At 39.5% G+C, this 18032-nt stretch overlaps 2 protein-coding genes across 2 annotated transcripts; one reads left to right on the top strand and one right to left on the bottom strand.

Moving 5' to 3' along the window:
- Window positions 1–1381: 1381 nt before the first annotated feature.
- LOC120630444 lies at window positions 1382–2353 on the bottom strand. The gene is made up of 2 exons (XM_039899680.1): window positions 2196–2353; window positions 1382–1716 (listed from the first exon to the last, which is right to left on the bottom strand). The coding sequence occupies exons 1-2, from the start codon at window positions 2302–2304 to the stop codon at window positions 1514–1516; spliced, it is 312 nt and encodes a 103-aa protein (XP_039755614.1). The 5' UTR covers window positions 2305–2353; the 3' UTR covers window positions 1382–1513.
- A 6545-nt stretch (window positions 2354–8898) lies between these two features.
- Window positions 8899–9303, top strand: LOC120630611. Its single transcript, XM_039899876.1, has one exon. The coding sequence runs from the start codon at window positions 8899–8901 to the stop codon at window positions 9301–9303; it is 405 nt and encodes a 134-aa protein (XP_039755810.1).
- The last annotated feature ends 8729 nt before the right edge of the window (window positions 9304–18032 follow it).

The raw sequence follows: 18032 nt of genomic DNA, 5'->3' as shown, positions 1-18032 counted from the left end.
GTTTTATGTAATGCATTGAAGGTTCTTGACATTTAGTTTACCCAGTGGCTCCAGTGGCTCGGTCAACAAAATGGTAAGAATAATGGAAAGAAATGTCACTAAGATATTGTTTTGAGTGGTTTTCAGAATAGAATTAAAATAATGTAATAAAATAACATTGGCATTTTATCAGAACAACACAAAGTCATTTATACAGAGTGACATTTTATATAATAGGTGGGTTCTTAATAATAATAGTTTTCAGTTAATTATGTGTCGCGCCAGTAAAAAGATTCCGACTCAGCCGAATATTGTAGATACTTACTAATGTAACCACAACGCTGGTATTCTGTTATGTTAAGGGAAGACCTGTTTTTTAATTAGAAGATAACATTTATTACATAACATTAACATAAAAACAAAAAAAAATAAAAAAATTCAGATCAGAGTCACTAGCGGACAATCACTGAAAACAGCTATGCTCGTATTATCTCTACGTGATCAAATCCGTATGAGAATATCCGTATCCCAAAAGTATCGTCAAAGCGCTACGAGGCGGGGCACATAAGCTAAGCTTGGCACGCCAGTTTACCAAATTGATGGAATGGCAACCGCTGTCTGGTAAACATTAGGTGGACTGGCTAGAATCAAGCGGCACAAAACTGAGGAATTTGGAAATCCCTATTAAAGACATGTGGTGGTCCAGCGGTTTATATGAACTAATAAAAAGCTTTCAGAGATCTTCGCTAAGATCAAAGGCGCAGGCCGTTACTTCTCCTACCTGTGACTAATCCCGCGATACGCAATTACGTTAAAAACGCACGCATACAACACACCCTAATTACTAATAATCTAAATAAATCTATGTATTATTTACAAAAAAGCTGAAAAACTCAAAGAAAAGCCGATTTATCTAGATTTATTAAGTTTTCCTTGTCCGCGTATATTACAAGTCAGATTTGAAGAATCTTTTAAGTATTTCATATTCCAATTCGAAGGTCCATTCAGGAAGGCAATAAGTTAAGTTTTACAGTTTTCTGATAAATGACAGTTAATAGGTATCAGAAATAAGAACAGATACAGATATCTCAGCAGACGATATACGAGACACATACCTTATTAACAAACGTGCCACAACCCTTAGTTACTTGCCTAACGATGCTTATTCAGCCATACACAAATCAATAAACAAGAAACTATTATATCACAAAGTATTACATAAACGATCAAAAAGCTTGTCTATTAATTGTTCTAGATAGCTGTGGGTTTATGCATATATTATTCAGGAAGGCGCGTTTACAGTAGCTATTCAAGCAAAAGGTCTAACAGTAACAAGTAAATTTAAGACACTGATCCAATTTGAAATTTAAATTTTAGTTTGTTAACTTATTATGTCGTAAGACCACAGCACGCAACCTCAATATGAATTAATTAGGCAGTTAAATGAGACAACGTTTGAAATACTTAATCACTCATTTAAACGAAACAAATACAGTTAAACAAATTCAATATGTAACAAAACTATCGATACAACTTAAAACACTGCGCTTGCGCCGGAATCTACCCCACAATAATCTTTTTCTTCGCGCCCGCGCCCTCTTGACTCCAGCGCCGCCGCCGTGGCGCCGCTTACGTCATCGGGGTTGCCAACACGGCCCTCCTGCACCGTGCATGTCCCCAGGCACGTAGTAAAGTCCAGTAGGTTCCCATCACTTATTTGTACTATGAAGGACGTATCTGCAATTAAACATTGAATATTACATATCAGTATAACAATTACATTTTACACCTATTCATATTCCTTTAGTCTTAGGAATATTTGCTCTATTCTTTGCATCCTATAACAGCATCCTTTTCAAAGCTCTTTTATGCTTAAGTAACTTTATGAAATCCGCTGTTTTCTTATGCACTGAACTGCCTGACTCAGAATCATTGTCTTTATGCTTAGACAAGCTGTACAGATACCGTTCACTCCTTTAGTCCGGAGCAGTGCCTGTTCCAGTTTATCCCTTTATACTTAGGGAGTGACTGCTTCAGCTCACTACTCCTACCTTGGAAAATGAACTGAACCTGTATAAACATGCATTAAGACAGATCAGCACACTCTATGGTATAAGTATATAAAAAATATAAATAGCGACTCATTAGACTATTCAAGAGATCAAACTTTATTTAATGGTTAAGTAATTTGCAATGAATTTAATAAAATGCCTTACTCAATTTTGCCAACACGCATGTTACTTGTTTAGGATCCATTTTAATCAATGCACCAATCATCAATTCTGATCCACGGTTTAATATTTTCCGCAGCGGCCACTCCATCATATTTCTTATTGCATCTCTCACTGCCTCTCATGTCACTGATTTGATACCTATCTCGCCCCAACCACTTTCCTATTTGGAACGGACCCTTGAATGCTGGTAGTAACTTCCTACTCCGTCCATCATTGGTTTGGCTTTGTATTTTTACCAATACTAAGTCTCCCTCATTATATGTTTTGGCTTTTATGCGGTTTCGATCGAATCTTTGTTTCTGAGATATGGCATTAATATTTATATTCTCAGCCGCATCTTTTCGTAATTTGGTCACGTCTATAGTATGTTCATTACCACTCTCAAGTCCGGGTCCTAAACTATCCCCATCAGTACGTAGCCTATACCCCAATAACACCTCACAAGGAACTGCTTTTATTGTTTTTTGATAACTACTATTAATTCCTTGCTGTAACTGAGTTATGCACTCATCCCAGCAATCTTCGTCTAAATTAGCCCCCATAGTTTTCATGGCCTCCAATATAGTCTTATTAAACCTTTCAGCTTGCCCGTTTGAACGTGGCATGCCCGTGGCAATCGTGTGAAGCCTAATATTCTTAGATAAGCAGTAATCTAGAAACATTTTGGACGTGAAGGCCGATCCAGCATCCGTAATAAGCCTCCGAGGATTTCCGAATATTTTTGAAACATTTTCTAATTCGTTTAATACACTACTGCACTCAGTATTAGGTACTGCTGAAATAAACACAAATTTGGTGAACGCGTCTACCATAACCAACAAATACTTGTGATTGTTTTTAGTAACGATAAAGGGCCCTAAATGATCCAAATGCAAGGTATGGAACGGTTGGGCATATTTTGGAATTGAATGTAACTCTCCTTCCTTCGATCCACCCTTGGTTTTATAGTAAACGCAATTAATACAATTTTTAATGTACTTTTTGACTATGTGACGCATCCGTGCAAACCAATACCTAGACGCTATTCTTTCAACCGTCTTGTCAACCGAAAAATGACCAAGATCGTCGTGGTTGCATCTGATTATTTGCCATATGCACTTCTTGGGAACCACCCATCGTCGACCTCGAGTAGTGCGTCGATAAACTTTATTCCCAAGAAGTTCATATTTATCAAATATTTCCCTGTGTTTGTTCCCTTCCCCCGATACTAAAGCTCCCCTTATAATCACCAATTGAGGGTCTTGTAATTGGACGGAAAGCAACCAATCGGCTTCTGTAATCGACATAACTACCTCACTTTCTGATTTCTGACCAGATTCTAACGGATTTCTGCTAAGAGCATCGACATGTTGCATTCTGCTACCCTCTCTATGAATGACATCAAACGTATACTCTTGAGTTGATAAAACCCAGCGAGATATCCGGGGGATAATATCTTTCTTTGTTAATGCGTAGCGTACCGCGTTACAGTCAGTTACAATACGGAAATGCGTACCAAGTAAGTAATGTCTAAACTTTTGTAGAGATTGTACAATAGCTAGTAATTCTAGTTCGAACGAATGATATTTCTTTTCATCCTCGGTAGTTTGCCGGCTGTAATAATGAACGGGTTTTTCGCCTTGTTCTGTAACTTGCATTAATATACCGGCGATCCCGTCTCTGCTTGCGTCAGTGTACAAGACGTTCTCTTTATTGGGGTCAAATAGTACTAGTATTCCTTCAGAGGTCAAAGTCATTTTTAAGGTTGAAAAAACACTATCATGCTCGGAGGTCCACCGCCATGCAGTATCCTTTTTTAATAATTTAGTGAGTGGACTACAGACCACGGCGCAATTTTTGATAAATTTCCGGAAATAGCTGATAAGACCAAGGAACTGGCGTAGTTGATGCACAGTCTTTGGGGTTGGGAATTCGTTTACTGCCCTAACTTTAGTTTCACTAGGTTTTACGCCTTCGGAATTCACTCTATAGCCCAAAAATTCTATTTCTTTTTTGAGAAAATTACACTTTTTTAGATTAAGTGTCAGTCCATTTTCTTTGAAAATGTACAACACCTTTTCGAGGAGAACTAAGTTTTCCTCGGCGGTTTCACTTACAATCAGTATATCATCTAAATAATTAATTATGTTACCAAATCTCATGTTACCTACGACCTTATCCATCATTTGTTGGAAACATGACGGAGCATTAGCCAACCCAAACGGTAAACGTAAGAATTCGTAATGCCCATCTTCGGTTATAAACGCGGTCTTATGAATAGATTCTTCAGACATTTTAATTTGGTAGTATCCGCTTTTTAAATCGAGGTTCGTAAAAAACGTACACCCATGAAGCCGATCAATTAGGTCTTCAATTCGTGGCATTGGGTACTTATCTTTAATCGTTAGTTTATTAAGTGCCCGATAATCAATGCAAAGTCTCTTTTCTCCATTTTTTTTATTTACAAGCAGAGCCGGACTCGCATATGCCGATTTACTTTCTTGGATTATCTGAGCTTCTAAAAGTTCGTTAACCATTTGCCTAACAATTATTCTATCAGCATTGCAAGTTCTGTACGGTCTTAAATGTACTGGCTTATCACTGTTCAAATGGATAACCATCTCATGACCCTCGACTTTACCTAACTGTTCTATATTTGAGGCTATACATTGTTTATATTTATTAAGGAGCGATGTTAATTCGTCTCGATGCGAGTCAGTGTTGAAGCATAAAGGCGCATCGTTCACCATATTGCAAAATTGATTAAAATTAGTAACGTTTTGAAAAGTCAACGTGTCACCTATTCGTGTGTACATCAAATCAGATCGTTCTGTTACGTTACGACCAATCAATATGTCGCATCCAGATAATTCGTTAAGGATATAGACTTCAACGTCACTGACACAAACAGAATCTAACTTGATGTTCACTCGAACTGTCTCTGACACTGTCTTGATACTATCATTTGAAAACCCTTGCAATGTTACCGGTACGTTCAATTCATAAATTTTGAAATTGCATTTCTTGGCAAAGTCAGATGTCATTAAGGAACAACTACTGCCGGTGTCAATAAACGCTTCATGAGTAGAATTATTAATGCAAATCTGCTTACAGAATTTATTTTTCATGTTTGTTTGTTGGACAAGTTTGGTTTCCGGATTCTCTATTGAACGGTCAGATTTTTCACCCTTTGAATTTTTCTTATGAAAACATACGGATTCTGAGTGCCCTCTTTTCCCGCAAAATTCACATTTTACATTGCACTGTACTCTTTTATGATTGCCACCGCAATTGTAGCATTCTAACGCCTTACGTATTGGGTTCGCGTTAGTTTTGTTAGATATATTCGGAGTTACCAAAGCGGAAATTACGGCGGGAGGTATTTGACTTTGAAGAGGTGTTATTACCTTATTGTTCACCTCACGACTACCTACATTATTATGATTGACCGTCTGTCTACTCTGTTTTGGTTTATAAATGCGGCTATGCAAAAACCCAGCTAAACTATCACACGATTTTAATTCGCTAGCTTCGACAGACGCCGTTATATTACTATCACCTATGTTACCTAATATGATAGAGATAATGTCACTTTCTGAAAATTTTAAGCATAAATTATCAATTTTAGCTTTTTGTTCGAAGAAAAAATCATATAAAGACTGATTTTCGATGGGTTTCCGATCAATAATATCGCGTAATAATTCAAACATATTTCTTTTGACTTTGAAAGTATTTAGAATTCTATTTTTCCAGTCTTTCCACAACCAAGCCGTCCACAGGTGATCATTCCGTAAAATAGACTCGTACCAGGTTTTAGCGGAACCCTTGAGCTTGTTAAGAGCTTGATAACGTACAATACTATCGGACCACCTAAACGTCGATGCATAAGATTCTATTATATTTAGCCAGGCAGTAACGTTATCGGTTAACGGATCAAAGTCAGGTATCATGTTATGTAAAGCATTCATATTTGTACTTGCGGTTCCAGCATTGTGTAGTTTTACCCTTTTTCGCACTCGTGGTGTCATCGGCGGAGTCTTTGTACCACTACTTGAGTTGCTCTCCGTCGAACTGCTACTACTTGACGAAGATCGTGTGCGTTTTGACTGGCGTTTGCGCTTATTTTTGCGTTTCTTGCCCATTTTGTAGGCTAACTATTACACTAGGATGCGAGAAACGTATGCCACTTCTGATGTTAACTTATTATGTCGTAAGACCACAGCACGCAACCTCAATATGAATTAATTAGGCAGTTAAATGAGACAACGTTTGAAATACTTAATCACTCATTTAAACGAAACAAATACAGTTAAACAAATTCAATATGTAACAAAACTATCGATACAACTTAAAACACTGCGCTTGCGCCGGAATCTACCCCACAATAATCTTTTTCTTCGCGCCCGCGCCCTCTTGACTCCAGCGCCGCCGCCGTGGCGCCGCTTACGTCATCGGGGTTGCCAACAAGTTTTGTGAGTGCTTTTACACGTTAGATTAAAACCGTATATACATACAATTCAGCTTAGATTAGATGGCTACATCTAATCTAAGCTGAATTGTATGTATATAAAGCGTATATGTAATATAAAGTTGAATTGTACCGCGCGGTGCCATCAACCGCACTCATTGATTGATAACCACATGGGATTGTTTACAAACATAGCCATTACATATACCTACCTACATATACCACAGCTCAATCCTTTACACGACGCGACGCGAGGACAATTATATTATTTTTTAATTTAATTTAATCATTTGTTCAAGTAAAACCTATGGTTTGTGATTATAACACTGTACCACTATACCTAGTATAATAGAGGCCAGTGATTATAATCACTTTCAAAATGTTAAACGTCAGTCGGTCTGTAGTAACTTATTCATTCTTAAAAGCTAGATTCTGTAGTCTCTACAATGGTTCGGAAGCCAAATTCTACCGAGAAGAGAAAATTCAAGAAAGTTGGCAGTTTGAGTTAACACCTATTTGGTGTGTTTTTATACTAGCCTTTTAAACCGTACGTGACCTACAATTGCTAATATATTGACAAAGCAGTTAAAACACAACATTGAACTCCATTTCGATTATAAATACTAACAACAACAATTTTGTCACGAGCTGATTCTTAGACCTTTAAAGTCACAGGGCTTAGTAGGTTATTTAGCATGCCATACAGAGTTCTGCGTTCTTTGAATTTAACCTAACGAATCTTTAAAATACCAAACCAATTTTTTTTTACATAATTCGGCAGACCAAATAATGGTCACGTTATGAATAGCCTAAAGTTGTTTCTCCCCTATATAGTAATTACATATTTATGATTAAAACTCATTTGCCCAAACGAAGATGTTATATATACCCTTTCGTGCTTCCAATCTAGTATATCTACATTATGTCGTGTCGGAGAGTATCCGTGTCGTTGGGTGTACAGACATCGGCTACAGCTGATTGATATGCGCTGACCTACCGCAACTTCAAGGAAAACTAGTTCCTGTATCATGATATTGCCGCATCGAGTGTGTGACCCGCGCATGGAGGACCCAACTAACTCTATCTACTATCTATATCTTTAGCATCGTTCTATAATTATTTTCACTAATAACATCAATGTAAGATTTTTCAATCAACCAACCATAAGATTTTAGGGAACCTCGTTTTGAAGCTGAAGCGTTAAATTACTTATACATAAAATTAAAGCCGGTATTATAATTAAGATAATAGAAATTGTAAATTAAAACCTACATCACCTTACTTTTCAGATTTTATAGTAGGTACCTATGCTTACATTGTTTATCTACACACGCATTAAAACCCATTAAAACTAGTTTTGAAGTACCTATGTATCTTAATAATTGTAATGCTACATCTTTAACATATTAAATCAATGCATCTTATTCTCCTATATCAAGTGAATTGATCATGAAACATCCCATCAGTCCACCAAATACAAGAGTCCTTACTCTACATTTTGGCTATACATGTTTAACGCTTAGGGTTCTTCTTTTTTATTTATGAGGTTCTACCATATTGCAGAAACTCAAATCAATATAATATCATGCGGTTCTCGTAACGAATAAAGTGCAAACAAGTACAACAATAATATTATAACAGTAGGTATATCGTTGCCCGATCCGACGAATTCGATGCCACCTTAGAACTACAGTTGCAGAGCAATGTGTCCCTCGAACACTTGCAAGACTCCCGGCGGAGGCTGCGCCAGTCGTGGCGGTGCGAACTCTGGCCCGGCGACACACGCGGTGTCACAGGGTACATAAACAAGGATGCCTCCGATGCTGCACAGGTTGGTCTAGGTACATTTGTATCACCACTCCACAAAAGTACACCACTTCGCGCACAATGAGAAACCGAAACACTCTCCATCTCGAGCCGAAATTTTTATCGAAGCTCCTAATCACATATATAGGACCCATCCAAAGAAGTGGAATGAATCTATCGAACGAGTTCCGACACGCAGAACGCGAACGCGAACACGTTTTAAACTATGCAGTGGCACACGCCGCGAGCGAACGACCCGCGGCGCGCGCGGTCGGCGGCCGTGTGAGCGCGCCGCCTTGGCCGCCCGCCGCCGCCGCCCGGCGCTCCGCGCTCGCTTTTGGGCAGGATGGCTCTATTTAAGCACTCTCGGGCGGGCCTCACCTGCTATTCGCAACTTAGCCTTATCGCAAGCGCACGCCACCTGCCACCGCCATGTCCTCCCACAAGATCGTGTTGGTGCTGGCGCTGGGCGCGCTGGCGCTGGCCGCGCGCGCCGCGCCGCGCCACGTGCGCCGCGTGGAGCTGGCCGACGCCATCAACCGCACCGTGTGCCCCATCCGCGTGGAGCTGGACGACAACCCCGACCGCGTGCCGCGCCGCATCAAGATGATGCGCTGCGCCGCCGAGCCCAGCCACTGGTGCCGCCACCTGCCGCCGCGCGAGTGCTGCCAGCGGCACCACGGCGCGCACGTGCTGGAGTGCGCGGAGGTGCACGACACGGTGCTGGTGTACTACAAGAGCAGCCAGCGCACCGCCACCTACGCCGTGGCCGTGGGCTGCAGCTGCATGGTGGTGCGCAGCGCCGCCGCGCCCGGCGTGCCCGAGGGGCCCACGTGAGCCGCGCCCGCTGCTACGAGAAGCGTGATCCGATGGTTGTGAGCCGCGAGCCGCCGGCGCCCCGAGCCGCCGGCGCCCGCGATATGAAGACTGTTTCTTATTTAAGTATTTATTGCCCGTTCATTTAGAATAAGTTTAAGTTAGTGAAGGTAAAAGCTTTAAACTGTACATACTGAATAAATTATTTTTTAAAATTATCTAATATTTTTAATAACCCCTTTTCCTTTTTAATAATACTTAATTTTAAAGTAATTAAGTACATAGTTGAAATAGTTTTACATAACTATTTTTAAATCCTATATAATATAGGTACCTGTTCGCCCAAATCATTGAGCTGTATTTGAAACGAATTAAACAAACGTAAAACTTTGATGAAGATTCATTAGTTCCCTCTCGAAGACATCACCGAGTGAAATGCGCGTTTTTTTTTTTAAATTTAGCTAATTTATTACTTTGTACAAAAGAGCATTTTCGTTTGATCAACTTATATCGATATTATTACCTATATTATAATGAAATCCCATCCGTCGGTAGATGGTCAACCACAAGGATAAGTAAGGGTAACAAGCTTTTACCAAAACATGGACGAATAAGCCGATGTTTAAATCTGAAATTAATAATAAATAATTATGACATTGCATAAAACGACGCATTGGAATAAAATACCCTATGGAGTGTAAATAACCATATGTATTTACTTAATAGTTGGCAGATTCGTTCAAGTAAATATCCAAATAATATATGTGTACTAATAAAACGGGGATAAACTTTTCCTACTCCATGTCCCCATGCTTAAGCATGTGGACACGTTAATTAAAACCCTTGTCAGGGGATATAATTTGTGTCTCCTTCGTGTGCTAGCTGCTTATGCTGCTTATTATATATGCCGAGCCGGCGCTTTCCTCGGTGGAAATATAGTTTCGTGCGTCAAAGCCGTCGTACTCAACTATAGGCATTCCTATCAGATATTTATTTGTATCAGAAATTGTATTGTTTATTTTTATTTATTTAAACTCTTTATTTGTACACCACTACACAGTTAGGAAAATAAAGGACGAATAGAGAGAAACACAAAAAAACTGGAGTAGAATACAAAAGGCGGCCTTATCGCTAAAAAGCGATCTCTGCCAGGCAACCTTAAGATTAGGAGACAACAAGAGCGAGAACAAATAGGTGGTTTAAAATTATTATAAACCTACATACCAATAACTACATACGAATACATAAACAAAATATACACAAATAAAAACATAAAATAAAATATTTATAAATAAATTTAAAAATAATAAACTAATATATATTCTGAAAAGCTATATTAATTAATAGTGATATAAAAATAAAAACCAGTCGTCTTATTGCGCAAGATAATAAGCTTTAACTGCATTTTTAAACATATCAAGCGATTTTGCCTGTCGTGCGATGTTCGTAGGGAGAGCATTCCACAATTCGATAGCCTGAACTGCGAAGGAAAGCTTATAAAACTTCGTCTTGTGGAATGGCATGCTCAAAGTCAGCATACGACAAGATCTTAAGTCAGATGCCGCTCCTACAAAGTTAAACTTATCCTTCAAGTAAGGAGGTGTTTTGGGATTAAATAACACACAGTACAGAAGCGAAAGTACGTGCAGATCCCGGCGACGGCGAATAGGGAGCCACTTGAGCTTTTGACGAAATTCAGATACGTGGTCATACTTGTTCGGTGCTAGGGTTCGAAGATTTGGAATAAGAACACCCGATGACGCTTGTAAGTCTTTAATCTTCTCTTTAATGCAAAATACCCACACGATATATAGAAACCAATCCATTCCAATCCCAGGTCAGTTCTTCGCAACACTATAATCTAGTGTGTATAAAGGGATCGTTCTGCATACAAGGTCCTCAGATTTCCGTCAATGTTAAGTGCATTTTTCATTAGTCCAACCTAAAAAAAAAAGTATACGCTGCACGGCTAGTCGATTTATCTGTTTGTTTGATGCTTAGCCAATCCGGCGGAGTAATTACGTATCTCACAACGGGCTTGCAGCAGGCGTTTATCTCGCGATCTTTTCTGACAAACGTCACTATAGCATACAAAAAAGTAACGTTTGACTGCAAATATTACAAGATTTACGCCTGTCACATGCCTGTCGTGAGATAGGTACGTAATCACCCTACCGATGTTATTTGGGAGGCAGACAGATTAAAGTCTGAAGACAACTTTACCGTAAAATATCTAAGTTCAATGGCTAGAACAGCTATTTGTGTCGACACAATTCCCGCCTAACGCAAGGGTAATAGACACACATCCAGACAGCATGTTGGTGATCGCAGTAGATAGTAGTAGTAGAACAGAGGAAGCTGCTGCCCGTTCACCGTTATACTCGCGGCCAGTGCTGGATTAATCACGTAGCAAGAGTAGCAATTGCTACGGTCCCCGCACGAAAGGCGGCCCCGCATATTTAATACCACTCATCACGCCTGAGCGTAATTATTTGAGTGAAACTTATTAAGATGTGTATGTTTAATATTTTTGATGTCACAAAAACGTGAAACTTAACAACTTTTCTTACTAAGACAATCCACGTCAGACATTCGGTAAGTCGGCTACCGAATGTCTGACTCTCTGACTTAACGTTGTCATAAATAATTTAAATAATTTCATACGGTAAACGCACAAGTTCTACAAAAACTTGCTTGTATAAACGTGTAGAATTTCAGTCGGCCTGATAATCAGCTCTAAGAAGAGCTGATTATCAGCTGTCTTTTGGCACGACATAAAAATCCAAATATTAATCATTTATTTATTCAACTCCTAGTTATTTAACGGATAGGAATCTAATATAATATCTAACCTCATCCCTCGCCTCGTCACCACTTACCGTTACTGTTTCTAGGGATCTCTGCAGCACGAATCATGAGAGAACTTTCTATTTTCTCACTAATTTGTTTAATATTTGAATATTAGTTCGCGTTCCTTCTCCACTTAGAATTTTTTTATCTCGAGCATCTTAAGCTTCAGAAACATATGCACTGGCGACACAAACTCTTACTTCACTGCACACGTGTAGCCTCTAACAGCCGACTCGGAACTGGTTAAAACAAGTCCTAATAAATATGTTAGGTATGCGAATATCCTTGATGAGGGCGCGCGAACCGCAGCACGGCAACTCCGCTACTGTGACCGCGGGAGCTATTCGTAACGATATCTCGGAGGAAAAGATAACACCCGCTGGAGAGCTATAAGTACGCCGGCTGCAAAGCAGGGCCACATTCTCAAAGCGCCTTATCGAGAGCAAACACAATTACTGCCGACCATGGCCTCCAACATGCTTGTCACACTACTGGCCCTAACGCTCTTCGCCACCTCGAGCTCCGGCCGACACCTCACCAAGGAGCTGAAGGACGTACAGCTCATGAGTCTATATTGCCCCATCGTGGTGGCCCGAGACTTTGACCCTTCTCGCATACCGAGAGTCATCCAGAGCATCTCCTGCCGCGAGAGCTGGGCAGCGAACTGCGTCACGGTAACCAAGGAGGTGACTGTGTTCTCGCTCAGCGGCGTTCCGGGCACGAAGTGGATCAACATCGGCTGCGTCCACCGCAGCGATTACAGCCAACCGGCGGGCTCGCGTCAAGGAGACTGAGTGCAGCCCCACGTCACACAATGTCAACTGACCGAGGAAGCACCTATGACCGCTGCTGGAGTACGCACCGGAGCAGTGGGACCACGAAGGTTCCAGCATCGAAGTGCTTTCGACGTACCAAACTTTCAGAGCGATCGTAACTAAGATTGGTTACACCCTTTGGGTATTTATACTTAAGGGGCTAGGTAAATTAAGAAGTGAATAGTCTATTAATTAAACTACGTTAGAATCACAATGAAAAATAAATATTTTAAAGCCTATATTTTTTAATTTATAATTTTGATACTTCCCCGGATTCCCTACAACATTGCAATCGTAAACCGACACAGAGTGCATTTTGGGTTTTATGTCCGAGATCTAGTGGCAGATCTAACTTAGATAGGTAAATACGTTGTAAGAAAATTGTATGAATCTAATAATTGTATGAATTGTATCAAAAACTTTAAAATGATAGTTATAATTATTAATGGAAAAAAGTTAACTACCTACTATAGTGGACCCAAAACATTTTCCTGTTCTGAAAACTAAAAAATCCAAGAATCTGATCGCAGCGCTGCTAATTTGAATACAGACCAGTAGGTTGACTAAATAAATCCCTCTGAATAATTTCGATCCCTTCGATCGAAACCACAAACTCCTTCCTGCCACGGACGATGACAACAACGGCAACGTCGGTGCTAACAAGGCCTGCTGACACTGCGTACACCGTAGTATGTGGATAGTAATAATTTCCGTTGCGAGGTAGGCGTGCCGCGCTGGGCGTGCACGCTCATGGGAGAGCTCCAGCCCACCGCCCGTAACCGCACTAACTTTATATGTGTATGGTTGTAAGAAATTATGATTGTTTGTTACTCTTTCATGTAAAACCCACTGAACGGATTGAACTTTTTGAAATGGAGATGGATTATATTGTAGATTCACACGTAAGCTACTTATTATTCCTGAAAGCATTCCATTGTTCTTGCGCGATTTGCGAATAGCTGAATTTCACGTCGACTATACCTAAGTCTACACGTATGGATAGCCATAGCTACGAGTAGGCTTATTCATTGAGCGCAGCTAGTAAATTCGTAACTGGTAGTCGCTGCGCTTCAACTGTGAAAGCCTGCATAGTAAATTGCACAGACTAAAAGTAGGGTTATTATTTCACGTAGGTATTTGTTTTCAGCTTAATCGCTGCGGAGGCTTACTATATACAGAAATTCCATAGCGACCTTTGCTTGCCCTTTTCATAAAAACCTTAGCCTGATAGCGTGGAAAGTACTTCGGCTTCACTTGCGGAGAGACCGAGTTGGAACACTGACGCACCTCCTAATTTTTTGGAGTAATGTGCGTTTTAAGAAATTTAATGTTACTTGAATTATCGGTAATGGAAAACATCGCGAGGAAACCTGCACGACAGAGAGTACCTACTCCATAATGTTCTCAAAGGCTTTGCTACCAATCCGCTCGTTTCCAGCGTGGTGGGCAGGCAGTACCCGTTGTGAGAGGAGACCCATGGCATGTTGTGGACTGGTAATGGGTTGTTTGTGAATTTGTGACACACGAGATTTAGGTAAATATCAATTAAACAAATAATTGCCATAATAAGATAAGTTTCGGAGATGAGTTTCGAGGGTTTATTATTAATAATCTATAGGAACTTACCTACTCATCCTGTCTAACCTAATGGTTCGCTCGTCGCGAGCTTTAGCAAGTGAGAAGGGGGCAGCTATCATTTGTGGAAGGCAATATTTGAATGAACTGAATTTTCTAGGGATGCTGGAAATTAATTTAATATTTTACTAACAACAGTAACATGCTGGATGTCTCTTAGCCGATTCATTGCGAATGGCACCTGAGGAGCGACATACATTTTTATCCCGTGTGGGAGTCACACACTCCCGAGCGGTGTCATTTCTCAATCCGTTATAACTTTGTTAAAATGTTTTTAAGGGTTGCAGCTAATAAAAAAATATAATTATTTTGCATTATATTGTGCCTATAATGTTCGTTTCAGGATACAGATTGAAAACAAAAACTTCATAGGTTAACATCCTATTTAATTTGTATAAAGAAAACAAGGCATTAAATTTGCTTCAGTCACATGATGAGCAGCTAGCTCATTTTGCATTAATAAACGAATACTTGTGTTTGCAAAAAAATTTCCGGGAAATCATAAACTACCCGTATATGATCTTTGGCTGGAATCGTGCCACAGTTTTTTAGGCTCAGGCCTCAGGCTTATTTTTATAGCTTAGGAATGGAGTCTAGATATTTCGTTTCGTTTCTAGCCTCATTAGGTCTTAAATTGTTCTACTTTATAGGTACATACTGGTAAATATTGGCCCGACCTGGGAATCAATCCACTAGACTAACGAATCGTAGCAAAAAAAACTATTTTTCAGCTATTTATAGTAAGTACATAGTAAAATAAAAAAACAGGACCTACAAAATATTTGCAACACCTGATTCAAATAATTTACTTACATGTCAAGTAAAACTCTTATTTTAAGTAAGCACGTGCAACAACAATACACTAAACGAATAAGCAAGATGCTTAAGTCTGATATCACATGCCGACTGAACAAAATCAAATGTCACTTCAGAAACACGACAAAAAGGAATGTTGTTCGTACATGGCTGACGCGCTCAAGTTAACCTATGGCGCATGAGGCCATAGAGGTGCCATGAACAATAATTTGTTAGCCGGCACGGGTAGAAATTTGTAAAAATGGCCTCCGCAATGAATCGGTTCATTCGAATCGCATACAGATAATGTATAATAATGATTTGGAGGTTATTTGATAGAAATTTTCCACACTAGCTAGCTTAATTCGGCGACAACTGAGATACAGAATAACTCTGCCGGTTGCAATACCTAAGCGATTAGTAAAAAGTAATTTTCCAATAAAAAATAATTATATTTTAATAATTATATTTATTAAACTTTCAGACAGTTATCATGAAATCAGCAATACATAACAACTCGGTATACCTATTTTTCAACAGTTTTGTGTTAAAGTTAGCTGCGATTAATACGGTATGGAAGAAGCGCCATCTAGTTACAATGCTGTGAAACCAAACTGTCACTAGATGGCGCTCTTTCGATACCATATAATTAGAATTAACTTTCACAGGATAGAATAAATCAAGAAGTGGGTTAGTGGGGTCTGCTTCGACGCGGAGCCCCGGCCTACGAGCTGGGTTGGCTTTTCGTGAAATACTGTAGCTTGATGGACTTCCGGGGCGGAGCGCCGCGCGCCGAGGCGGGGCGGGCCGTGGGGGAGGCGCTGGACGGCGTGGTGGGCGTGGCGGAGGTCGCGGGGGAGGGGCTGCGGGCACGGCGCCGCGTGCGCGCCGCGAGCCGCCTGCACGCAACGACACATGAAAAACGGAACTGCATACTTCTTGTCTGCACAAAGAGGTGCGCTAGCAGGTTTCTACGCATCGCTTGCATGGAATGTTAGGTTGTTTGCAATTACAGTGGAACCCTAGTCCAGCCTTTGTCTAATCCGGCACCCGCTGTAATTTGACAATCTTTGGTAAGACAATTTTGTAGACAACGCGAGATTAAACAGGTTACCACATATATTATGCTTGAAATTTGCTGGGAGATACGCTGCATGCAGCTAGTGTTCCTTGCCATACTGCAATCAAACCTGATGGTATTTGATGACTTATAATCGAGGTGATGAAATTCAACCTAACCATACTGAACGGTTCGTTATACACTAAATTAAACCCATTAAAACCATTACGTGCAGCCATTCCGTGATTGCTCGCGCAAGATTGCTGGCACCATTTACCATACAGCGCTGGAAGTTGCTAGAAAGTCGAAAAATTATAAACAGCGGTAGTCAACTGAAAGCAGTCGCTCGCGCAATATCTACAGTCTATGCTTCACCGTGTTGAAGTTGAGCTTGATTCGTGTAGGAAATGTTACAGTTAATGCAGACGCTTGTAAATCATTTCAATAATAATTAATCCATAGTTAATATGAACAATTTTAAATTCAATGCGTTCAACTACAAGCATATTCGAATTCTACCATCTACGTATGTACCTACCTAAATAATAAATATATGAAAATGAAAACGAAAATACGTTTATTAACCAAGTAACAATTTGAACATAAAAACCATTCCCGTAGGTACCCACACCAGGCAAACCTGTATCATATTCAAGTTATTATTATTTTATTATTTTAAAGGCAGTTTGTCTCAGTAATCAATTTAAAACAAATTAAATATCCAAGTAAATTAAATTCTTCATTCATTGCGTTATCCATCCACCCGAGAATTTTTTACTTTTATTTTTACAAATTTTAAAATCTTTAAAATAAAGTTTATATTTAACAGGCAAGACTTGAAGATCGGCACCACTGGGGGAAACAAGGAATTTAACATACAATTCAACATTACAATACAATTTATAGGAAACACAATGGGAGCTGTTTCCAGATGATTGTGATAGAAAAATTGTGTTTTTTAAATAAGAAGTAGAAGTTTTTCAAAAACCTTTTATTATAAAAAATATATTAAACTTAATTATATAACCTTAACTTTGACAAATACAAACAACATACATAGCCCGTTTAGATTTCGTCATTGTAAACTTTCGTAGCGTATCGTATTTTTTTTAATACAAATATTAAATATGCAATTTCAATGTTGTAAACATTGCAAATCGTGTTCATGAGCATATGTATCGATACACTTACAAAGATATTACAAACTTGTGACGACAACCCTCGTCTGCGGGTCTACCTTGCGTCCACACGTTTGTTATAATCTACTTACAGACCATGTATCCGCAGTTATAACAGTTTACTTCTTCAACAGGAAGCTTAACGATTTGACCCGATTCGCTCTAAACGGGTTCTACAATATCCTATACTACTCTTATATCAAACTACATTACTACTTAACTCAAGATAACAAACATTACATTGTAAATAACCCGTCTCCCGTATACACAGACATTAGCTAAAGGTCTCACAGTGCTTTTTGGTTTGCACAGTGCACGTTCCACAAATGACATTGTTTTAACCTGCACTGTGATAAGCAAGAACTTTAAGAAATTCAAGTGATGCTTGTAAATACAGGACTGTGTGTTCCTGCAGTT

This window comes from Pararge aegeria, chromosome 16 (genome assembly GCF_905163445.1).
Source record: "Pararge aegeria chromosome 16, ilParAegt1.1, whole genome shotgun sequence".
In the NCBI taxonomy this organism is placed as follows: domain Eukaryota; kingdom Metazoa; phylum Arthropoda; class Insecta; order Lepidoptera; family Nymphalidae; genus Pararge; species Pararge aegeria.
The sequence above is the reverse complement of the archived record's forward strand: the minus strand, read 5'-3'. Positions and strand labels throughout refer to the sequence as shown.